The sequence below is a fragment of the Microtus oregoni genome, unplaced genomic scaffold, assembly GCF_018167655.1.
Source record: "Microtus oregoni isolate MIOR12 unplaced genomic scaffold, Mior012 000005F_ref0000423, whole genome shotgun sequence".
Taxonomy (NCBI): Eukaryota; Metazoa; Chordata; class Mammalia; order Rodentia; family Cricetidae; genus Microtus; species Microtus oregoni.
Genome location: NW_024543064.1, coordinates 12,736,134 through 12,761,386, shown reverse-complemented (window position 1 = coordinate 12,761,386; position 25,253 = coordinate 12,736,134). Strand labels below are relative to the sequence as shown.

The 25,253-nt window shown below is 54.2% G+C and overlaps 1 protein-coding gene across 7 annotated transcripts in view; it reads right to left on the bottom strand.

Annotated features, from left to right (window-relative positions):
- The window catches only part of Arhgef10l (Rho guanine nucleotide exchange factor 10 like), a 123,147-nt gene that overhangs the window by 3,656 nt on the left and 94,238 nt on the right, over positions 1-25,253 (bottom strand). For all 7 annotated transcript variants that reach the window (XM_041652425.1, XM_041652424.1, XM_041652427.1 and 4 more), the window contains 5 exons: positions 25,120-25,206; positions 23,565-23,788; positions 21,864-22,018; positions 16,399-16,547; positions 2,575-2,749 (listed from right to left, as the gene is read on the bottom strand). In XM_041652425.1, coding sequence (XP_041508359.1) covers positions 2,575-2,749; positions 16,399-16,547; positions 21,864-22,018; positions 23,565-23,788; positions 25,120-25,206 — 790 coding nt within the window. The remainder of the gene's footprint in view (positions 1-2,574; positions 2,750-16,398; positions 16,548-21,863; positions 22,019-23,564; positions 23,789-25,119; positions 25,207-25,253) is intronic.

Below are 25,253 nucleotides of genomic sequence, written 5' to 3'. Positions count from 1 at the left end.
ACACAGTCAATCACTGGAAGTGCATTGAGTAATACTAGAATTACTTAAAGGCCCTAGACTCTAATGTGCTTAGTTCCACCCCAGATACAAAACCCCAAAATAACAAAAAAAAGGGCCAAGAGGGAGCTGTAGATGTGCTGCACCCCACATGACTCGTTCCTTTCCATAAGCTCCCTAGACCCCAAGACCAACAGCGGCTGGCGCTGGAGGCATCCTCAACCCAACCATAGCAAAGCTTGATAAATGGAAGACAGGTGGAAGAGAGGCCCAACGAGACGACAGAGGCGAGAAATGGCTTCATCTAAAGGCTTCATTCTGGGGCCCCTCTCCTTCCACCTCAAGAAAAAGAGCGAGACACTTCACAAACAGTCCAAAAGAAAAAAATTCTAATGGTGGATAAATATTTGATCATAAAGACTTAATACACAGGGCTCAGCTCACCCTGGCCATCTATCTGGAGATATACAACTTTTAAAAGCTCAGGCTCTCGGAGAACATTTTATTAATGACCTGTCTAGTTAAAAGGAGGAGGGAGTTTAGGTTTAGAAAAATGCATTAATACCAGTCGGGTGCTCGAGTGGAAGGAAGGGTGGGGGAAGGAAACGTGATAAATTTTTTAACACACCCTAAAAAAAATCCACATTTAGAGGAAGAACAAATTTATTACTAATTATGCAATTATTTCATTTGGTGGTGTGGGGGAGAGGAAATACTTAAAAGCCTGTTTTAAATATCTCTAATAAAGAATTTAAAAATCCTGTTCAGTCTTTCTTCCTCCAGGGCACAGTGTGGGGTGGACAGGAAGCCACCCTCTGCCCTCCGATTCCTGCCACTGTATCTAACTCCAGCTCAGCTTGGGGGTCACGGGCTCTCCCAGCTCAGTGGTGCTAAATACTCAGTTTGGATACCCAGACCTAGAGAAGGCCAAGACCCAGGAAAGCCCCACCACCACCATCTGATCACACAGCTAGTGCCTTGGGAAAGTACTGACCTAGAAGCTCAGGGTGGGCAAAGAGCTTGGTAGGAGACACCTGGCAATAGGCCAGCATGATGGGGCATGAAGATAACAATGGGGACAGAGAGAATGAAGACAGTAAACGTCCCTGTCAGGACTGAGGCTTCTCATGCCAAGAACTACTGAGTAACGGGTGCAAATGAAGGAGTCAACCACCGTGGCCAAGCAGAGAAGGGGGCCCAACAAGAATGTGACTCTGAGCTATGGATCCACCAAGCTCTTGTTCATCCATGGAGAAACTGAGTCTGTGGGGAGGATGTGCCTGCCACCTAGGGATAGGCCTGTCGTGCAGCCTCCTGGGTCTCTCATGACTTGGAAACAATGACACTCACCCATGGTGCCACCCCTTTAAAAGTCAGGAACACAGTGTCGGGGGTCCTCAGGGTTACAGCCATGGGTCCAGCCAGAGCTGTGCTTCTCCACCCCCCAGACAGGCCTCTGACAGCTGAAGCTGCCGTCTCTTTCTTTCCTCGGCCCCGACTAGACAAGGCTCCCAAGATTTTCAAAACCTCGTAAGATTAACCATTTTTTCCATTGTTCCATTATCTTGAAATAATTTAGCTATCAAGATAAATGCAGAAGTATTTCTATGATACAGAGAATTTTTTATTGTGTTGTATAATGGATGAAACTGGTCCGTCCCCCAGTCCTATCCCGCTCCCCCCTCCTCACCTTTCAGGAAATAGAATCAAACTGGAGGAAGGGAGAGGAGGAGGCAGGAAAAAAAAGGACCACAAGCAACACAGGGCTTCTGATGCAGGGGAATGGTGAGGAAGGGACCGTCCCCACCACTGCATATCAAAGCTTATGATCCTGCTAAGGAAACCTATGTCTGCCTCTATAACTTGGGGACCATCTGCAGCTTGTGGACTTTAGAGCACAGTGTGATGCCATCCGCCGAGTCTTGCTTGGCACGGGGCTCTAGCAGACTGGCTAGTAGACAGTCATGGCTGCTGCCTAGCTTGCTAATGGCCACTTGACCCTGGTGATGCCCTGACTAGCCAGGAGGAAGAAACAGCCAAAAAGGTGATTGGGTCATAGCTGGAAATAGGGAGCAGATCTTAGGGGAGGCCCTCAGACCCCCAAGGTGCTGGCCAGTGAGCCTTTCCCCAACTCAGCTCAAACCCACTCCCAGCCTTGCCACAGCCCATCTGTCCAACACAGGCGCCAGTGTTTCAGTGGGACAGTGTAGACAGCCTGGGTCCCCTGTCCATGGATTTTTGGTTCCAGCTGCCAGCGCAGGAAAGCCTGCCAACTTACAGCCCCCACTCCTGAGCACCCGGATTGCTGAGATGTGGTACAGGGGGCAAAGGGTCAGGAATGGGGGCTTTGATAGGACAAACCTGGGAATAAACCCAGCCCTACCACTTCCCGTCTACTGTGAACCAGTTTTTGAGGCTGACCAAGGCTGCCCTAGCACTGAATGAGCTGGGCTGCCCACCTGCTGGCATCCGTGAGTGTCAGTCCCCTTATCTCAGCCCCAGCTAGTTTTACAGCATCACCGGACAGAAGGAAGGTGGTCCTCCTTACCCCAGACCCTGGAAGCCACGCAGCCTCACCTGGCAGGAGGAAGGTGGTCCTGGTGGCAATGTTGATCTCCTGAAGATGTTCCAGGGTCTCGGTGTGGAAGAGGCGGATGGAGGAGCCAGAGGAGAAGGCCATCCAGACACCGCTGCCAGCCTTCACCATGTGTGTCACACTCACGGCCTCATCCTGGTGCGCCTCGAAGCTTTGCTACATACAGAGGGGATGGGGGTATCAGGTCAAGGTTGCCATCCCGACCAGCCCCCACTCTCCAGGGTCAGGGGTTCCCATGTTCTTCAAGAGCGCGAGCTAAAGCAAAGCTCTGTCGGAATCGCTGTCTGCAATAGAGCTTGGAAGCCCAGTGTGCTGCACAGATTAGCAACTAACAGGAATCAGGTGTGCAGTGCTGACCGGTTGCGGTGGTGGAAATGCTCCTAACGGGAGTGACTACAGACAGCCAATGTGACAGCAAGACAAGAAGGCAACAATGCATGCTTGGCTCTCAAGTGGAGACCCAAGTCCAACACACACAAGGGCTCCTTTCTGGTCCTCGACTTCCAGCAGGGAAAGACAGAGCCACCAGCTAGCAGAAGTTGAAGCTATATGCATAGTTTTAACTTCGAGACAGGGTCTTGTTATATAGCCCTTGTTAGACTGACACCATGTAGCCCAGGCTGGCCTCCAGCTCATAAGTCTCCTACCTCTGCCTCCTAAATACTAGGATCACAGGCCATGTCCAACTATCTATATTATTTAAAGTAACCACGGCAACCTGCAGAACTCCCTGGGAAAGGAACGAGGGGTGCAAACCAAATCCTCATCTCTCATAGTATGGTGAGGGCAGGGAAAGTCGAGAAATAATGTTCAAAACCCAGAGAGCAAGAGCTCGGGAGTAAATGAGGACGGCAAGGGGATTAAAGACAGAACAGGGGAGGTGTTTCAGTCAGTAAGGTGCGTGCCTTGTAAGCAGGAGGATCCAAGTTTGGTCCTTGGAACCTGTGTTCTTTGCTTTTGGTTTTCCGTGTTTCTCCCCCTAATTGCACATTACAAGCTCACCACTACAGAGGTGGAGACTGGGGACCTACTGGATACTCATCTAGTTAAAAGCCAATGGGAGGCCACGTCTCAAAAGGAAAAAGTGGATAGTACCTGAGGAATGACATCCCAGGGTGTCCTCTGGCCCCTCCACACAAACACACCCATACACAGTGTATGCACATGAATGCGCACACACACACTCACACAAGTTCATGCATATTCATGTATACACGCACTCACACATGCACGTGCACACACATACACACAAGTGCAGGCATATACATGTATGCACACATACACACTCCCACATACACACATACAGAGCAGAAGTCCCAGACCGTCAGATAGCCAGGGTGCATGGTCTCTACAGGGTGGGGCATCCCTAGGGTGAGGACAGGGACCTGCCTCCTCCCTCAGACTGGGGGGCTCTTTCTAAGCACTCCTGGGGTGCCCAGGAGGGGATGTGTCTCTCTTCTCAGCCGCAGCCTCCACTTCAAGTTTCCCTGACTTCTGGGAGAAACTAAGCCTACACGGAGAAACAGTGGGGCCACGCAGTGTAGCAGGGGTACAACAGCCCGTAGCTCAAGGCCTGCAGCCTGTCTCTGCTGGTCCAGCCCAGTCCCTGGCTTAAGCTGTTTCTTTGGTGACATCCATGATGGCTCCTTGTTTGCTAGAACCAGCCTGAGGGGGATCCAGGGGAGCTCAAGCGGGATCCTCCTCTGAAGCCTGACAGCACAAAGTCAGGGGAGATGCAGAAGCCGAGCCTGGCAAACGCCCCTCAGCCAGTGCTCAGTGCTCAGCACGGTGACGGACTGATTTGGCACCCACCGAGTAGGGAAGGCCCGGCAAGCTTTGTCTGTGATCTTTTCCAAAAAACAGCAAACCGTCTTTGCCTGCAAATGCACACACATGCACATACGCAGCAGCAGGGATGCATTACGAGGCCACACAGAAGAAAGGTCAGAGCGTTGATGACCCCAAGAGAAGCCAAACCCACTGTGAAATGAGAGGCCTCGGCCTGCAGGCGCCACTCCTGGATCTGCAGGCGCCAACACCGTGCCCTGCCTCTAGTCTGATGGAAGAAGTCTGCAGGGCAAACCCAGCCTTGTTTCCCCAGAGGTGGGCAGCCTAGTCAATACTGGGGCTAGTGGACCATGCAGGCCCATGCCCATTCACAGGGACAAGACATGGGGGCGAGGGTACTTTTGTTCATGGCAAGAGACTGATGCCTGGAATGCAAGCTGGTCTTGAATTCCTAGCTGAGCCTCCTGGCCCATAGAGAGATGACAGGTAGGGACAGAAAACATGCCAGCGTCATAGGTCCCAGGGGGATCCAAGCACAGCACCCCAGGGTGAGGGAAGGTAGCAGCGATCCCCAGGCCTCAGTGCCCTCTGGGCTCAGTGCCAACAAACCACATAACTGCTGAGCTGGTAAACCAGTCTTTCCTGGAAGCCAATCCTGACCATACAGGAAAGAATCCAGACAGGGAGCCTGGCACACAGCCCTCTAACCACAGGTGCTGGTCCTGCCAACAGATATCAAACTTTCCCTGGCAGGACTGGAAGAGACTGTTTAAGTGGGAACTTGAGGGTTCTCCCACGTCCCACCCCTGAAATAAAGACGAGAGGTGACACCACTTGGCAGGTAGCAGTGGGTACATTGCCCCATTCCCTTTGGGGCCACCAGCTAGGGCACCAAGGGGACAGTGGGTTGGGGCAGGGAAAGCTGAGTTACAGCCCAGAGTCCTTCCCAACTCTGAAAGCAAGGAATTAGTGGAAGAGCAATGGGAAATGTGTCCACAGTCCGAATCAAAGAGCCCCTGGCCAATCAAAACAATACCGAGCATCAAACTAGTAACGAGGGGCCTGGATTCTAGCGTGCCGAGTCTTCTCAAGACTGGGAGCTGGGTGTGGAGGCTCAGGCCTGCAATCCTGATATGCAGTAAGCTGACGCAGGACGGATAGTCAGGAGTTCAAGACCAGTGTGGGCTACACGGGGAAACACTGGAGACACAACCCAAAGTTTCAGAGCATGGACTGCTCTTACAGAGGACGTGAGTTCAGTTGCCAGCACCCACATCAGGCAGCTCACAGCAACCTGTAACCACAGCACTGAGAGATCTGACACCTTCTTCTGGCCTCCGTGTATATGCACACACAGGCACTCACATGTGCATATACACACAGGCGCACACACACACATACATACACACACACAGGGTAATTATTAAACACAGAGAGCTGGCCTTGGGAGGGCAGGGTCTCAGCTCCTCTGTGAGTGACTTAGTGTACTAGACAGGGACAGAAAGAATGTGCCCAGCAGAGCGCTGAGGACTCAGTGGAGAAGGCACATGGCACGCCCGAAGGGTCCCTGCATGCTGCTGAGTGGGACTAGGACGATGCAAGGTCTGCCCCTCTCCACAGGGCCTACCTCCACAGCCTCTGGACACCCAGCCATGGCCACCCACACTGCCGGTTCCAGGTGACTGATCTTCTCGGAGGACTGCTGACACAGCCGCTCCTGTAATATTTATGTGCCTCCAGGTGACGCTTTTGCTCCATTGCCATAAATTCCCAGGGTGATGTGCTCAGCACTCAAAGTCATTAGAGCCCAAGATGGCGCGAGGGGCTGGGAGGCTGACAGGGTAAGGGAGGCTACCCAGGAACAGGGAGAAAGGGAGGCTACCCAGGAAAGGGGAGACAGTGGACAAGGTGTCTACTTCTTCTCCCTGGATGCCAACTGTAGACACCAACCTCTAGAGAGTCTGGGAGGGCACTGGACACCAGTGCGTTACTGACATAAAAGACAGCGAACAAATCTAGAAAGGGGACTGAGGGCCCCAGATGGGCTGAGAGGGGTATGAGTGGACCCCACACTTCAGCCCACTCCTAGAGGTTCAGAGAAACCTCGGTCCTAGCATTCAATCAAGGTTGGGCTGAAAGAGATGCTTGCCACCCATTCCTGTCCCGTCACCACGGATTAGCCAGTCCTGAGAATTCTGGTCATGGACGGAGATAGGCTGCCCACCACACACTGCTTCCCTCCAATCCTTGGGGACAGCCACAGGGTGGCAACCACCTTTCTACCATCACTCAAGGCAAAACACAGGAACTTCAAAGCATGGCGGGTGTCATGGCTCAGTTGACCAATGGAAAGACTGGAAATTGAGACTCGGGACTGCAGGGCTGAATGTCCCGAGAGGGTGCCTTGTACAAGCTATCGTCATAAAAGTCCCTTGCCGCTCTCAGTCTGCTTCATTCTCATCAACCCTCCACAGCCAGAGCAACAGAAGGAAAGACTAAAGGGACATTTGCAGAGTTGCATTGCCAGGAAAGGGGAGGGGGCCAAGTCCCTCACCTGGGTAGCCAATTTGCTCTGGTTCATGTATCTAGCTAGTTGTGACAGCTGTGACATTTGACTCTGGAACCTCAGGAAATTCCAAGCCTGGGTCAAACCAGGGTGTCTGGTTACTCAGATGAGACACGGTTCCCACACTCTAGTTGGTGTGGTGCACTGCCTTGCATGACCTGGTTGAGGTCAAGGGCTCAGCCAGAAAAACAAAACAAATAAACTAACAAACAAACAAAAAACTGCCCTGGTCAAGAAGGCTTGAGACGGAGCAATCTCCAACTCTCCCCAGAAAGCCAGTTCATGCTCGGCAGGGTAGGAGGGACATCACTCCCTTAACTGAAAGGAAGATACTCCCAACTCAGGGCTACTGTGGGGACAGGCAGACAAAGAGTCCCACCAGCAGCAATAATGATAACCATGCACAGTTTAGCCTGCAAGGAAATGTGCAAAACGTGACGTTCTGGAAGAATCATTCTAGACAAAACGAATGTCCAAAAGGCCTCCCCTGCTGTGGGCTCTCCGGTCCTCAGACAGGCTTTGCTACCTGCTCATTACTGCTGGGGGAGGCAAAAGTCAAAGTCTGAAGACGGGATTCACGGTCCAGCCACTCCTTGCCTTAGTTATTTCAACTTTAAAGTAGTCATGACCAGGGCTTCCCAGGACTGTCCTAATGATGGCGCAGGGTCCTGCCTACCTAGGGCTCTGACCAGCCCCAGACACCCTCACTGTAACTCAGCTGCAGGGACAGGGTTTTAACTCTCTCATGAGGGGGCAGGTCCATGAGTTCAGCTTCTGCTGGAGCCAGTGCACACACTGAGATGTGAGGACAGATGAGGAAGGGAGGGAGGGAGGGAGGGAGGGCAGGGGAGGGAGGGAGGGAGGGCAGGGGAGGGAGGGAGGGCAGGGGAGGGAGGGAGGAAGGGAGGGAGGGAGGGAGGGAGGGAGGGAGGGAGGGAGGTACCACTTCTCTCTCCTTCCCCCTTCTCATCTGTGGCTCCTTCCCCCTCACTCCATCTCCTCCCTCTGCCTGACTCTGATCCTCCCGTGGCTCCAGGTTACCCTGGACCACTCATCCATAGCATCCGTAAGGCCATGGGGCCACGGGGCCACGGCTGAGCTGTGGAAGAGAGGTGAAGACTAAGCTGCTTGCCCTGGGGGCTGAATATGCAAGGAGCAGCTGGAGCCCCCAGTGAGTTCTACAACTATTCCAAAGCTTACAGGAAACTAGGCACTTGACAGCAGAAACCATAAAGCCAGCCAGCTTATCTCTGAGCCACAATGTCCACAATCCAAGCCTGTCCCAACAGGGTCAGAGGTCAGTGGGACACCTCTTACAGAGGTTCCCACAGAGCCTCCCTCAGCCCAGCTGGCAGGCTTACAGACAACTATAGGCTCAACCAGACCTGATGCCAAGGAGCCAAGCGGCAGGTACTGGTCTAACCCCTGTCCTTTAGACTCTTCCCCAGGCCATTCAGTGAGCAGGGCTGGCAGCACACCCAAAGCCCAGGGGGCAATGTGGCCCCTGCCCCATGGCTACGGCAGAAACTCAGTAAACAGTACCTGCGGCCCTTTGTGTCTTTGTCATATTCTAAATGGCTAGGTGGCTGTCTCTTGAGTCCCTGCCTCCCCCTTCCCCTGCCACAGACTTAGGGGTCTGGGAGATGGGGGAGAGCCCCAGGGAGGGAGGGAGGGCGGGCAAGGTGGGTACCGGGGTTAGCCTGCCACCTGTGTGGGATCTGTCCCTTCCTAGCCTCCATCTGTCCCCTCCCCAGGCTGCTCCCATTCGCTTCCAGTTCCCATCCCTGCCTGAGTCAACTTCTCTGTCAGATCCCAGAGCCAGAGGCTCTAAACTTCTTGGAAAAACTATGAAAATCTTTTTATCAACCTAAACTTTCCCATGGGAGAAATACTGGATGGAGAGAGAGTTGGCTCTTCCTGGTGAGAAGACAGGACCCAAAGCCCTGTCCCTTAGGCAGCTCTGGCAGAGACCAGAAGGTACCCTTGTCCTAACAACCACAAAACCCAGGCAGTCAGCATGCCTGGCCACTCCCTCACGCATGGCCACGCCCTCACTCCCGACCACTCCCTCACGCCTGACCACGCCCTCACGGTTGACTTTTTTGCTCTACTGTGCTCCCTGGGAAGAAAACATCAGGATCCCAAAAAACACCCTCGTCCTTCTCCCCACAAGCAGTTCTTTTGCAGATCTAACCTAATCCTTGCTGCTGTAGAAAGCCCTCCTTTTGAACTCCTAGGAAGTTCCCACTATCTTTAGCAAGTCAGTATCTCGCGTTCTTTGCTCGCCAGCTCCTCGTTTATAAGAACGGGAGGACAATAAGGCACGAGTTTAAAAAAATTAAGACAAAACCAGACAGAGCTGACTCCACGGACCCGGCTCCAGACCCCACGTGCTTCAGTGACCCAAACACCAAGCACTCTACTGAGGGGGGTCCCTAGATGCTCCAAGAACTTGGGGGTTCATTTTGCTATCGTGCCAATTTGCATCGCATTACCCTAGAAGCCGCGTGCCTGGGTTTCGGTTTTTTTTTTCTTCAAATTCCCACCCGTTTTGTGTCATAAATAAGATGAGAGACGGAAAACTAATACAGCCCAGTGATGTTTTATTCATGCTGTGTCGGGGCCCATGACGGATTTACAACAGCTAATGCATGCAAACGAAGTTTGGGCGCTAACGTGAAAATTAAGAGCGCGCGGGGGGGGGGGGGGGGGGGAATGGGTGCATAGGGTGCACAGGAAGGTGCCCAGGAGTCCAGAGGAGTCTCTTGTCTGTTGGACTGAGTGGCGAAAAGGGTTCGTACTGGTCAGGAGGGAGGGGAAGGGGGCAGCGCGGGGCAGCGCAGGGCAGGCGCATGAGCAGAGTGGGACCACTGACTGCCAGCGTACACTTGGCTTCCAGCAAGGCCTTCATGCTCTCCAGGCTGGGTACTTAGGTCCTGGGTCAGCTGGTGTGCTTGCCCTGCTGGCCTGAACCTCTACTGCACACCTTGACAAGGGGGACTCTCAGAACCAGAACAGGCGAGCCATACAGCCCTGCTCTGCGTGGCTTCGTTCTGCATGCACAGTCCCAAAGTATCCATAGACAGCTAGGGTGTGAAGCATAGTGCTGAGTCCCAGAGCAGAACTCCATGGGGGTGGGGGAGTTCAAGTTCAGCCCTATATGGGCTGTTCCAGAGGTCAGGGAGCAGGGGTATAATGGGAGAGGGACACCATGGATGCAGGACCTCAGGGTCAGGCTCTTCCAAAGTGCCAGGGGGTGGGGGTGGGGTGGCAGGACACTTCCTAAGCATGCATGGGGCCCATGTCCCATCCCCAGCAAGATAAAAACAGTTACCAGAGACACTGGCTGAGCTCTGGGCTTCTGGGCTGTGGTAGAAACCCCTCAAGGCAGGTGTTGAGGGGGTCCTAGGCCCTCGAGTAGCACAGCTGTGAGTTCATGTGCCCCACAGCCTGGCTCATCTGGATCAAGGGTACAATGCCCATCTTGTCCTACACCAGCAGCTACTGTACAGGCAGGGTCTACCCCGATGGCCAGGAGACACCCTGACCAGCACTCACTCAACCTCCACCTTACTCCTGGTGTGGCCTCCTTGTCCCCACCTCCTCAGTCTCAGACTTCCTCCTAGGACAGGAGAGACAGTTGGGCTGGTCCCTGGTGTCTTAGCCTCTCCCAGTGCAGACCGCAGACCGTGTGGGAAAAGGTAGCTGCTGCCAGGTCACACAGACCTGCAAACTGCACCTGCTCCGCAGGACGCCCTCCATGGAGCCATGAGCCCCTGGGCCTGCTGTACCTGCTGTACATAGGAGCCTATGTCCTAGTGGCCCCAGGGACAACCATCGAGGAGATGTCTTCAGAAAGTGAAAAATGTTCATGTAGTCACATGGCCAGCCCACGTGTTAAGTCGTGACCGGCATGGAAGCAAACTGGCTGAAGCCAGGGCAGAGTGGCCTGCTGGGGAGGTGACGGTACCGCCCAGTGGCAGAGTGGCAGAGATGGAGCAGTGGGATGGGAATGTGTCCCTAGGGCAGAGGGCAGCAGAGGGCGAAGGCTGGCTGTGCAAAGGAGCCAGCCTGTTCCAAGGCCAGCAGAGAGTAGAAGGGTGGGTGGGTGTGTGGATGTCGAGGGGAAAAAAGGGAAGAAAGAAAAAGCATAGGGCCAGATCAGAGAATATGGTACTGGCCCATGCGCACTCGATGACCTGAGTTCAAACTCTGAAACCCACATAAAGTGAGGAGAGAAATGGCTACACGAAACTGTCCTCTGACCTTCACCGGCACCCTGTGGTACATGCACTTCTTCCCCCAGCAATAATAATAAAATTTAAAAGAGAAGGAGGAGAATGAGGAAGAAGGAGGAGGAGGAGAAGAGGAGGATGACGACAACAACAAAAACAGGGAAAGAAGAAGGAAGTGGTTAAAGAGATGGATCAGCAGTTGGTTAAAACCTCTTGCTACTCTTCCAAAGGACCCAAGTTCAATTCCCAGAACTCTCGTCAAATATCTTCTAGCTGCCTTAACTCCAGCTCCATGGCATCTTCTGGCCTCCGTGGACACCCACACTCATAATACATAACCACACAGAGACACACATGCATGCATATAACTAAAAGAAATTTTTTTTAATTAAATCTTTAAAATACAACAAAAGAGCTTGTTTCTGACTGGTACCCATTTGCACACCAAGCTGGTCCACCTGTCTGCAGCATTACACATATCTAACAACTCAAGGACATCCACAGCCCCAGCCGTGTCCCCACCACCCCTCCCTGACCCATGAGTAGGAGGCAGAGACCCCAGGCCACTCACGTGGGAGCAGACATGCCTGATACCCCACCACACCCTTCTAGCAGAGCTCACCCCGCATGCCTCAAGCCTGCTGTCCCCAATGTCTTTGTTGGGTTTTTTTCTAATGAAGATGCAACAATCACCCCACAGCCAGCTCCCCCTCCAGCGATCGCTCACTCCGAATGAACTCCAGACAACTGGATTAGACTTTGAAGGTGGCGGTGCAGATAATGAACACGGGGACGCGGTGTTGACACAGGCCCTGGTGAGCCACATTATTATTTAACAGGCCTCGCTTCTGCCTCTGCTGGGATCAAGGAGCCGAACAAGCAATCGGAGGTAGGAGGTAATCGCAAAGCCCAGAGGCAGCGGTGGTCCAGCTCCGTGGGGCCTGAACCGAGCAAGGTCAGGACGGAGGCAGGGACCCAGCCAAGTGGGCTGAGAAAACAATCCTCCATTCAGTGATCCCTTCCCCAGATCCGCCCCCACCGCCCTGCCCACCTGGTGTCACGCCTGCCTCCAGCTCCCAAGATGTGGGCCTGACTCCTGCTGTTTTCTTCCCAACCGACACCCTGTTCTTCTCTTGAGTGACATATCACATACTACTGCCCCAGCCCAGCCCAGCCCTGATCCCCACCTCCCAGGTCCTGTGTACCCTCTAGCAAGAGTTTGCACTGCTCCTGCCTCCCTGGGTTCCAGCCACACCAGGTACCTCACCATGCCAAGTAACACCATAGACCTGGTCTCTCTCCACAATGGACTCAGAACTCCTGAAGAACAGAGGCCAGGTCTGGCTTCGTCTTGGAGGCTGGTGGCATACACTGCATCCAACAGCTGCCCACTAGGACTGTCCCCTAAGCTGCACCTGCTGTCACCATCAATGAACCAGACACAAGGTGCAAAGAACAATCCTTGACCCGGAAGATGCAATAGTAAAAGATGCAGGTTCCTAACGGGAACCCCCAGAGTGACATCCCAAAAGAGGCTGAACCTCCTTTTTATTGAGACAAGCTGCCTGGGAATTAAGACCCGTAAGACCTGTGCTCAAATCCTGAGTCTGGCTCTTTCTAGCTATGTAGCCTCGGGCGAATAACTTAACCTCTCTGTGCCTGTTTCTTCATCTTTTAAGCAGGAACAACTGCCCTGTCAGAGGGTGGCTTAAAGATAAAATGCGTTTATATATGCAAAATACATTAAGTCCCGGCCAGGTCCAAAACCCACTGTCACTTCCTAGGCACAGAGACACCTAGATTAACCCTGGTGTCTTCACCTTGTACCAGTGAGAAATGCACGACCAGGTCTCCTAGCTTGGGACACTTGCTAGCTGGCTCTAAGTTTCCAGAATGTTCAGTCCCCATGGTCCTCCTCAACCCTGGGGGAGGTTACATGGGCAGGTGCTACACAGGGATCCCTTGGAAGCCAGCAGCATGCTGGGGCGTGGAAGACCCTGCAGGTGCTGAACCCAGGCTCAGTACAACCATAGACAGAAATGTGTGGACACTCTAGAGGCTCCCCCAGAACTGGCTAGTCTCACCAGGGACTCAGAGGCAAGCCTGGCGCCAGCTAGCCCAAGGCTGAGTCTGCGGTCATTAGCAGCAGCCACCCAGCTCTAACACACAATGCCAGAGCGGGCAGCTCCCTTCCATTCGGGCAGGAGGCCGGCTCTATTAAATATACATGGTGTGATCTTGTAACTGAGCTACGACTGTGGCTGTGGCGAAAGTATGGGGGAGGGGGAGGCGAGCTGCCACTCACCTGCATAGAAACTTCCCAACTGCCGAGGAACGCTCTCCTTCCGGCTTCCCAGCCCCTCCAGTTCGGACTCCCTGGCCAGTGACCCTGGGCTCCCTGCCAGGTGTACAGAACAGGTGAAAGGCCAGAATGACCCTGCCATAAGAGCAGCTGGTCCAGACCTAATCTTAAATCACCACAGCCTCACAGGAGCCAGGAGGTCCCTGGAGCCCTGGGACAGTCGGCCAGAGCCAGACAATACTGTGGCCGTTGAGGGGCAGAATTGAGTGAGAGGAGCCACACAGGCGCTACAAACCTCCTCTGTACCCAGCTCACACTCCTGGGGCAGGAGGGGATGGAGTTTCTTCCCATGAAGAGAGAGGGAGGCAGACCTGCCCTGCCAACGGAGGCTGACAAGGCCCATACCACTGATGTCCAAGTCTATGCAAGCAGTTTGACCCTCTAGGCCTCACACAGCTGAAAGTCGGGGAGCTAAGCACACAGGATCATGGATGTCTAACCACCTTGCACAGGGAGGTTCGGTGACCCGCCCAGGTCACAAAGCACAGCAGAGACAAAGCCATTGTCCTATCCCAGCCCTGCTCACAAACTATACCCCCTCCAGGAGTGCAGGGTGCCCTACCGACAGAGATGGGCCAATAGTGGCTGGGACAGAGGTGGGGCCCTTCACAGTCCTGCCAACTCTCCCCTCTGGGGAGCCTCCACTGCTCCTGTAAACGAGATCGCCCGGGAGTCTGGGGGAGGCAGCCAACTTCCAGCTTCCCCAGTCTGATCTCCAGCTCCACAGCAGCCACCATCTTCGGTTCCCCTGAAAGAGCACTCCCTCCCTGAAAGAGACTTCTAAGGGAACAGTCTCAGGGACCACAGGACCTGGTGTGCCAGCTGACCTCATCTGCCTTCCTTTCCCAAGATAGAGAAGGTGGCTGGGCCTTGAAGGGAAGTGGGGGGGGGGTCCTAGCAGGGAAGACTTCTAGGGTACAGCAGGGGGGGCAGGAAGAGGGTCTGTGGTTACAGCTATCAGGTCCCCTCCCCACTCTTCAGGAAAACAAGGAATCAGGAAGACGGGGCTGTGTTCTCACTGGCCACACCTCCCTGGCCTCTGGTCTGGCCCAGCAGCACCAGGGAGGTCACAGGTCTTCAGTGCCATGCCCAAGTAACCTCTGAATGGGACAGACCCCATTGGAGCAGCAAAGTGGCTACCAGCAACCCCAGCTTTCTCTCTACAAATGCCAGCATGGGGCTTGTGAGATGGCATAGTGTGCATACTTCAGTTCAACTCCCAGAACCCATATAAAGAAAGAAAGAAAGAAAGAAAGAAAGAAAGAAAGAAAGAAAATAGAGGAAGGCGTTGTATCCCAATGCTGGGAATGGAGGTGGGACAGAGATAGGCAGATCGCAGGGGAACACAGTCAGCCAGCCTAGTTGATAAGTTCCAGGATCAGAGAGACTCTGTCTTGAAGATAGACAGTACCTGAGGAATGACACTCAAGGTTGTGCGCGTGAGCCGTGTGGCTCACAAAAACAGAGCCTCCCCTGCTAAAGAGCTGGCTGACATACAGTCAGTCATCCAATTGCCCCCATGTCCACCACATTGCCCCTGCTGGTGTGGGCTGGTACTGCAGCTCTTTCAACATGGCCACTTAGCGTCACTTCAGGCAATGACCTGACCAGTGTCCAGGTAGCTGGTCAAACATGACACAGGGCATGTATGTGCGAGTGTTTCAGTAGAAGAAAAAGATTTGACCTGTAGACAGAGCCACACAGATGGCCTCCCCAAGTGTGTGGGCCTCACGTGGTCCAGCGACCACCACAGCTGAGAGGGAGAATTGCTCTCTGACTTGGTAGCTAAGGCAGATGGAAGGTATTTCCATCTTCAGAGCCAGGCCTCAATGCTTTGGGGTCCTCAGACTGCTTGCTTCAAACTGGCATTTGCCTTAATGACTCTCTGGTCCTCAGACCTGTGTGTGAGACCAACCACTCTCCTGGGCCTCTGACTCCTGAGACTGCCTCAGCCTCTGGCCCTGCATGAGCCTCCTCACCTAGGACACCCACAGACCTCTTGGTTCTGCCTCCTACAGGGAGCCACAGGACCTCAGAAAGGACATATGTTGTCCTCCTTCATGTACCAGAAACCAGTGTTTCCATGGGGAACACAAAGGTGTTCATTGTCCAAGTGACGACTGGCCCAGACCCATGTGCCAGTTCAGACTCTCTCTCACATTGAGCCTTCAGCAAAAGCAGGAACATGGATAATGAGACTATTAGGTTACATCTCCAACTTCTCTCTCTCTCTCTCTCTCTCTCTCTCTCTCTCTCTCTCTCTCACACACACACACACACACACACACACACACACACACACACACCTAGAAATCATTCATGGCACCCATACCTCAGTTTTCCCACTTATCCTGTGAGAACTAAACCTTCCAGGACCCTGCGTTGGCCACCTACAAGCTAGCAGCACCAAGTTCTGCCTGGTGCCTGAGCTATCAAGTATCAAATCAGAGGTGTCCCAGACAGAGAACCTAGCAGAGACAGGAAAAGAGGCCCCCACCAGGGTGCATGCCCAAGGAGCCTGCCTGTCTGGGGACCTTTGTCAGGCTCCCCTCTAGGTCTGGCGCCATATCCTGATCAGATCAATAATCCAAACACATCAACAATGGCAAATGTCACCAAAATACCATCTGGGAAGTCACCACAAAGTCCCTATCAGCCACTAAGGATGAAGCATGGGATGTGACGAGGTGGGACAGGCAAGCCTGGCATAGCCCGTGAGGCTGGGCCCTCATCCCAGAAGAGACACACAGCTTGCCCCCACCTATACCTCTGCTTAAAAAGCACGGGCCACAAGATGGCTGTAGCTCTGTGTCCCAGCAGGGACTCTGGGGTCGCAAGTTCTGGGTATGGGTACCTGAGTCTGCAGAGTGGCAGCATCCAGGACAGTGACCCGCGGCCCACAGCTGGCCCATGCGGCATCTTCCAGGCTCAGTAGTGTGCGAATGGGCCCTGGGCCCACCGTCAAGCACATGGGGGGACTCTCCAGGTCCCAGGGAACCCCACCTATGGGAGAGAAGAGCACATGGGTCAATGACTGAAACCTTGCAGGGGGAGCTTGGCTGAGAGCTCCAAATACCTTCCCCCACCAGGGTCCTTCACCCTCATTGCACGGGGGTGACTGCTACTATACTCCATTGCCCTGGGGACCACCCTGCACTTCCCCCCTTCTCTGACTCTCTCTCCCTCATTCGTTCACTCCACTCACACTCAGAAAGCACCTACGACCAGCTGGGCCATGAGCTGGGTGCCTAGAACAGAGACAGGAGCAGCTATAGGTCCCGCCCTCTGGGAAACTATAATGGGTAGAGACAGCAGCCACCAATCCAGTTATGAGCTCATGTGCCAAACACCAAGGAACAGACACACGTAGAGGACGGATACACAGGGGCTTCTGGGAGAGTCAATCTCCACAATAGTTCCTGCCGGGAGGTCACAGGACCCCAGAGTTCAGGGACTTGTGACCAGCATGGTCCTGATTCTGCTAAGGGCCTTGAGTGGACCTCCCCTCAGTTTCTCAAAGTCTCAGTTTGGATGGGGGAAGGGACTTCACTGAGAACCCAGCTCATCTCAACATCATGAGGACTTCCCTCAGAGCCTGTCACCCGAGGATGCTCCTGTCACTTTGCCAAGATCTTTCCCTCCAGAGACACCACCAGATGCAGCGGGGAAAAGCTCTGAGAGGTGACATTTCTATCTTCCATTCCCAGAGACTGAAGCAGCAGCCTGGCCAGAAATAAGCATCTCCCCTCCCTGCCTCCAACCATGCCCAGCTCACTGAGAACCGTTCCCTAGCACCTGATCACAGTGGCTGGACACTGGCTTCTCTGCAGTCGCATCTCTGGCTACACTGAGCCCCAGTGGCTGCCCTAGGCTGTCAGGGTGCAGGGCAGAGAGGAGACTTGGGGGAGCTGAGACCCAATGAGGGGTCTGTGGGGAGTGCACATGCCAGAGCAATAGGCTGGGGAGGCAGGATAGAGTCAGCTGCGGGAGAGAGTCCTCTGTCTCCCTCCACCACCCCCTAGGTCCCCAGCAGACAATTCACACAAAGTCACTCGCTGCAGACATACCCTCCTCTGAGTCACCTGCTGTCCCCAGAGATAGAAGACCCCAAGTTATACGGGGAAGCCACCAAACTCCTCACCCCGTCTCCTGGCCGCATGTGGTCAGCGTGTCCTCCACCATCAGCCTCCGCCTGAACCCTGCTCCATACTCCCAGCCCAGCTAACAAATTAAGAACTGGGGGACCCCCTCCCGTACACACTACCACTCCTTCCAACTCAGAGCATGACCACACGCACAGCAGGCAGGCCAGGCTAGAGCACTCTGTGGCTCTGAGTGCCAAGTCCATTTGGGCAGGGACTTGGCCTCTCTGAGCCTCGGTGTCTTTCTCTAAAATGGGTGTGATAACCACGCACCCCCCACTCCTCAGAGGCTGCAAGGAGCCAAGGAACTGTGCTTGCTGACCCAACACAGCATGGGGCCCTGGTGAAAAGTGCCCGTGGCCAACGCTGAGTCCCCTCCGTGTCTGTGTGCCAGACGCTCTGCTCATGAATGAAGTCTTTACCTCCCACAAGCCTGCACGGCAGATACTGTCACTGGCCCCGACTTACAGCTAACAGGCTGCAAGTTCAGTTACCCAAGTCACACAGCTGCACGGTCGTCCCTGCTCACTGGCTCCGGGTAGTCTACAGAAGCCAGTGCTGGCGCCATTAAAGGTGACAACAGAGGCCCAGAGTAGAGAACTCCCCCAAGGAGTTTAAACCCAGAGCTGGGTCTAGCCTGGCTGCCTCCCAGCCCAGCTTCCCACTTCTGGGAGGGGCAGGTGACCAGAAGGAGGCCAGACCTCCATAGGAATGTGACCCAGGACCCAGGGCAACAGATTCAGGGAAATACAAGGCTTTTGAGTGCCCCCTAGTGGCCAAAGGTGAGCAGTGACTGTGGCCAGATGACAGAGCCTCTGCCACTGTGGCTAAGATGTGAGTGGGTTAACACTTGAGGAAAGGAGTTAAAGATGCTGGGGTAGCATCTCAGAGGCTGGGAACTGGGGTTCGCCCAAGGACACAGCAGCAATGGCTGAGGAACCCTTGCACCAAGGACAGTACACCACAGTCACTGGAGGCCTGCCGGTCATGTGTACACTGACCATCCCACCTTCATGGGTTGGTGTCCCCCGAAGCCCTCCAAAGCAGGCACTGTGATAAAATTCAATATAAATTTGTATCAGAGTGGACAGTGGCCAGGAGCCCCCGTCAGAGCCCACGGGGGCTCCCTGGACTTGCTGACCTTGCTGGGACTTGGTTTTCTGGACAGATTCTGTCCTCTACAGTCCTTCCAGCCCCCACTTCACTGGCTTCACAGACTACAAAGGTAATTTCCGAGGCTGGGCAGGGCTTGAGGGGCATCCCCTCCAACCATCCCCGCTTCCCAACCCTTGGGTAGTTGTTAGCAAGCACATGGTCCAGAACCTGCACTCGCGGGGCCCGCCCCCGCCCCTGCGTGACAGCCCATTCATCTAGGCTGGCTCCGAGTGCACAGCCGGTCAGCAGCGAGGCAGGCCTGTCTCAGCAAAGGCACCTTCAGGATGCCAGCATCTCTCCACCCCTCCCCTAGCCTCAGGTGACACAGCCCGCTGGTCTCCCACAGGGGTCCACGGATCTGGCTAGTGCCAGGAGGCAGGACGCAGAGTTAAAGCCACTGAGGCTGAGAGGGGCCCACCCTGGGCGGAGGTGGGGGGCTCCACTGTAGGCCCTGGGGAAATCTGCACATGTAACCTGCACACACAGCCTGTCAGAACAGCTGTCTGCACCCCCATTTCACAGGTAAGGAGGCTGCATTTTGCTATACACATCTCATCCAGCACCAGCTCCAGGATACAGCAGTGAAGCCTGGGCAGTCCGCATCCCAGACACTCCTCGCCATCAGGGGCACCCCGGAGAGGTTCTGGAAGGGTACCTTGAGGCTGGCCCAGGGACAGCACAGAGAAACGCCTCTGCTCCTGAGGCAAAGGGACTCTGGGACCTATTTTAAACCATGTGGTGCTGTGGTTCTAAGAGACTGGTTTCAGGCCAGGGATCACCTCTTTGAGGAAGCACAGGGTAGCTGGGGACCGGGGGAAGGGAAGCCCTCTCAGAAGCCATGACAGCTACAGCCACAGATACCAGGAGAAGAAGATTCTAGAAAGGGTGCAATGCCGGGTGCACCTGCCCTCCTGTCCAACGGGCCAGTGTCTAGACTCTGTATTGCATCTCTCTACTTCCCAGTGAGCTATGACAAGGTCCTCATGAGCAGCTGTCTGTCCCCAGACTTTGCCCAGTGCCACTTACCCTCTTGCTATTAGCTAGTTCTGCATCCTCCTCTCTGGGGCCCCCATGATGCTAGGCATACCCGTGCCTCTGGCCTTCACACACACACACTGGTCCCTCTGCTCCACTTTTCCCTCAACTTGAAACTTGTCTGGCCACCTCTCTCTGTCTCAGCTTCAGGGCCTGCCTCTTGGGGTGGACCCCAGGCACCCAGTTCACCCTACTAGGTAGTCAGGCTCAAACGGTGATCCCAGTCTTACATCAGGAGCCCCCAGCTTCCTGCTTGTTGAATTGGCTATTCTGACCTCCCTCTGGGGGCTTTAAACCTCACAAGGGCGGGAGGCATGTCTGTTTGGTTGACAAGCATCTCTGTGGAACACAGTAGGTGTTCTTACATATTGAGGAAGCAAACATTTGCAGGGAAGAGACCCTCAAAGGAAAGGGAGGTTGTGTAACACCCTCAGGGCATCTCCATTCTGACTAGCTAGCAGGCTCTAACCCTAAGCTGAAAGCCAGTTGTTAAACCCAAAACTTCATCAGGGACTCCCCTGAAGCCCTAACCCTGCACCAATGCCTCAGAATGGACTCTTTCTTAGAGACAACATTCCTCCAGATGTAATTAGTGGCTCGGGATTGGTGGAGCCCTAACCCAGGGTGACAGGCGTCCTTATAAGGGGAGATTGGGACACAAGGGCGCATGAACAGGGAGACATCCTCATGAGGCCCGTGAGGACACAAGTGATGTCATCCCAAGTCAAGATGCCACTGAGAGCCAGAGAAGTCTAGGATGGACCCTTCTCAAGAGTCTTGATCTTGAACTTGTGCTGTTTGAGCCCTACAGCAGCCCTGCCACGCCCACCTAAGCACCCACACAGGTAGGCAGGGCTGGTTGAAGCTAGAGTCGTGTGGTGTCTAGGGCACACAGGAGGGTGGGCGGTCCCTTCAGACCCTCTTGTCTACCCCAGCACATCTGAGCCAGGATTTACATTCATACACACGCTCTGTTCTGTCTGATGGTAAGGGATTTTTTTCCCTTCTTCCCCCTTTAATTAAAAACTATAAATGCCTTATCAAAAGCTAATTAAAAATACCAACATAGTGCCAAGTAGGGGAAAAAAACCCTCACTGCAAATATCCGTTTATAACCCTGCAACAGGCTGCAAGGATGACGCAGCCATTGGATCTAAGCTGAGCTGGGTGCCTGGGGGGAGGGGAGACACTGCTGTAGAGTCTTGGGGCCACCACGCTTGCCACTGGGTCCTTACCACCAGACTAGGGGCTGAGCAAGGCTCAGGGACCTTGCACAGTTCTCACAAGGCTATGAGGGAGTTGTGATCCCCCCTCCCCCAGGCTCAGTGTCCTAGCGCCTGGAACAGAGGTGACTCCCCAGGGTAGCAGCCAGGCTTAAGATGATGAGGGTATATCACATCCTTGACACCGTTCCTGGAGTGCTGGGGTGCAGTGCATCTGGCTGCAGCATAGCCCTGCCGTCCTCCCATTTCAGGCTCCGTGACAATGCCAGCGACAGCTCTGACGGTGACAACCCAAAGGTGCCTCCCCTTCTCAGCACCCATCCTGGCCTGTGCCCAGTCTATGCTGAGTCATTTTGTTCGCGAGAACCAAGAGGGGTGGGCACCACCCGACTCTCACTTTACAAAAGAGCCCAAGGCACAAAAAAAAGAGCCACTTACTAGGGACACGGCTGTCACAGTGCAGAGCCTGAACAAGAATCCAGGTCTTTCCAAGACCACCCTCGGTCTCTCAGCCCATGGGGAACTGTTCCCCAGCACTTGTCTGCTGGCAGAGAAATAGATGCTCTCCTTCTACAGGGACTCAAATGTGTGGGAACCCAGCAGTAGACCCCAGTGAAGGTCAGGTCTCAGAACCCCCCCATCCTGAGTAGCCCATTCTGACACTGCCTCCCCAGCCTGTGTTGTTCAATCTCTCAGCTTAGGATCCAGGCCCAGTTTGGTGCCCTGATGCCCCCCCCCAAGCCCACCCACCCACCAGTCCTCACCACTGGTCCGAGGATAGGCAGCGAGGGTCCCGTCCTGTAGGCCAGCAAGCAGATAGAAGGGGCTGTGCCGCAAACAGAGCACCGGCTGCGGGCCTGGACTCTTGCAGGTTGCCAGGCACTGGGTCCCAGTGTCCACGCTGCCATAGAGCAGGATGCTGAAGGGAGAGATGCTATCAGTGAGACTCACAGGCACCTACCCGTGCATGGGCCTCACTTGCCCAGCCTTGTTCCTCCCTCCTACAGAAACCCTGGCTTCTGCCACCAGATAGGACTCTGGCTCCAGAATACAATGAGAAAGGTACCGAGTTCCAGTGCCACTCAGACCTGAGTTCAAATCCAACCGCCAGCTCCTAGCTGCTGACCGAAGTGCTGACCTTCAGCTCTCTTCCTCAAATGATCAGGGGTGCCCACTTGAGGGCCATCGGGGAACAAAGCCTGACAACACCCCGGGGCTGTGTAAGAATGCACAGGGTAAAGAGAAGCCGGAGCAGAGGCTATGAGGCACTAGATGCCATGTATAGGGCATGCCTGAGGGCATTCCCTCAGAGGCTGAGGGTGATCAGCGGTTTTTGAGGAGGGGATGAGATGGGTAAAAGCTTCTCTGGGGAGAAATGAGAATATTCTGGAGCTCGGTAGCGGCTGCCAGAAGCCACCAAGTTGTGCTCCTTAAAATAGCTAGAACGGTGATTCTGCTTCGTATTGTTTGTTCTGCTTTTTGAATCTCAGTGTGATCCAGGCTAGTCTCCATCTTGCTATGTAACCAAGGATGGCCTTAAACTTCTGATCCTCTTGCCACCACCTCTCAGTTGCCAGGATCACAGACATGAAACACCACACCCAGTCTGAAGATCTAGGGATGGAGCTTGGACCTTGTGTAGGCTATGCAAGCGTTCACCCACCAAGCCACACTTCCAGACCCCTAAAATTATATTACATGAAATGTATCTTGGCTCAAAACTAAAATAAAAGGTGTTCACCAGATCTCTCCTAAGCCCAGGCCCAGATGGGGCCCAAGGCTACAGTCCCAACCCCCAGACGGGGCCCAAGGCTACAGTCCCAACCCCCAGACGGGGCCCAAGGCTACAGTCCCAACCCAGACTATGGGGCATGGGTAAGCATGGCTCCTCACCACCTCTCAGAATGCTGCTAGTTTCGGCTCCCCCCTGTGTGGGAAATGGGAATGAAGATAACCCCCCCAGGCTGCAAGGTCACTGTGAGAGAACCCCCTCAGCATATTTGAGGCACATAGTAGGTACTTCGGAGACACACGCCGTCCTTCTACAGGACAAGGTGAAGAGCAGAGATGCAGGGGGATTCTCTTTCGTACTTTCTACCCCCATTAGGCCCTCCTGTACACACATGGCCCTGCATGGGGGTGGGGAGCACTAAGCCTCTCTGACCATAGGAACCTGAGACTCAGTCACTCAACATGCTGTCCTCCTGAGCTTCACCAGACCAGAACCTGGCTTGACACGATGTGTCTAAGGATGCACAGCCAGGAAGTGGTGCCAGAGCTGTCAGCTATGACATAAGCTACTCCTGACACTTATATGCCACAATGGCTGTCTCCGGTTCCCATCTCCCTGGGGACACCAGGCTGGGAAAGAGTGCTTTGCTTAGTGACCCGAAGAGCTGGAGGGACTACCTGCAGCTACCTGCCTGGCAGGACAAGCCATCCCGACCCGTCCTCCTGCCCCTCACCTGCCATCCTGTAAGCCGAGGCAGACGGTGGGATGCGCTGCAGCTGAGGGGTCAGCAGCCACCCGGCTCTCCTCTGTACCCTCAGCCTCCTCCTCCGGATCCGGAATGTACTCTATACAGAGCACGGGGGCTGCCAGGGGGAAGGACTTGACAGTGCGTGGCGAAGGCCGGTTCAGGGAGAAGATCTCCACCTGGCCACCAGCACCCTCCTGCCCACCTCCAACCTAGAAGCAGAGGCCCGGAGAGGCTGTCAAGCCAGTGACTAGGGCACACCTTCCCGGGGACCGCACCCTGACACAGATACACGGACAAACGCGCAGATACACACAGACACATGCGTACACAGACACACTGTGACTGGGGATAGTAACGGGAAGGTGCGTCCTCTGTCCATCCCACACACAACCTGATCTCACAAAGGTCATTAGTTCCCAACTATAAGGACACAAATTAGCTTCAGGGGCCAAAGGAAATCAAGAAATGGTTCAAGTAGATGCAATAACCAGTCGGTTTTCCAGTTTCTCCTCTATAGAGGTCTCCCAAATAAGAGCTCATGAGCTATTCTGTCTCCTTAAAACAGCCCTCTGTCCCATTCACTGTGTTACTTTTGTATCTAGCTCATGGTATGCACCTCATGTGTATACCTGCCAAGGGAATGGACAGACGCACGCATGTATGCATGAGTGAGCAATTGGATAAATGGTGGTTGCGTTGGTGGGTGTGTGGAAGGGTGGAAGGTTAGATGGATGATTGGATGGATGACTGGATGGATGGATGACTGGATGGATGGATGGATGGATGGATGACTGGATGGATGGATGGAATGATGTACAGACGACAGACGGACAGACGGATGCACAAATGGATGGATTAATGAACAGATGAAGGATCCACAGGGTAAGTAGATGCATTCATGCATAGATGAATAGATTCACCAGGTGCTAGATGATAATTGGGAAACAGTGAAGGAAAATATCAACATTTGTACTGCAGTCTAAAAGGTAAGCCAAGGTTCTGCTGCACGAATTCCCAGGGACAGGCAGGAGCATGTGCTAGAGGGTGGCGAGGGGCAGGGAAGCCAGAATCCTGCATATAGGACACAAACAGCAACCCAAGGAGCATGGGGGTCCTCATTTTTAAAAAGACAGAGCTTTGCTGAGAACCCTGGAAGCAGAGAAGGTGGCTAGAAGCTCCATTGAGATGAGGAAGAGCCAGTGCTGATGCCTAAGCTCTGGGTGGGGCCGGAGACCCAGCCCTTCTATGACCTGAGCCTCTTCTGACCTGGGCCTCCTGTAATCTGGACCTCTGCATAGCTTACTCTTATCTCTCTCCGAGAAGTCTGGGCCCTTGCCAACACCTCCCTGGCCCCGGATGTGGTTACCCTGGATAAGGTTCCACCACCAACCCCACCACCAAGCCCCGAAGTTCCTAGGAAGCCTTTGACAGAGCTGCTAGACAGGTGGGTGGCTTTCTTAGACCCCTTCTTGTCACCCTTTCTGTCCCCATTGTGAGGACACACGGCCACCCTGTCCTAGCTAGGCAAAGGACTACTTACCCAGAGGTAGCCCTGTGGAAGGGAAGTGCTGACAGCTGAGAAGCCCAGCAGGGGACAGTTGACAGGACTGTGGACCAGACCCCCGAGCTGTAGAGACAGAAACAGTAAACGTAGGTCAATCAATGAGCTGCCAA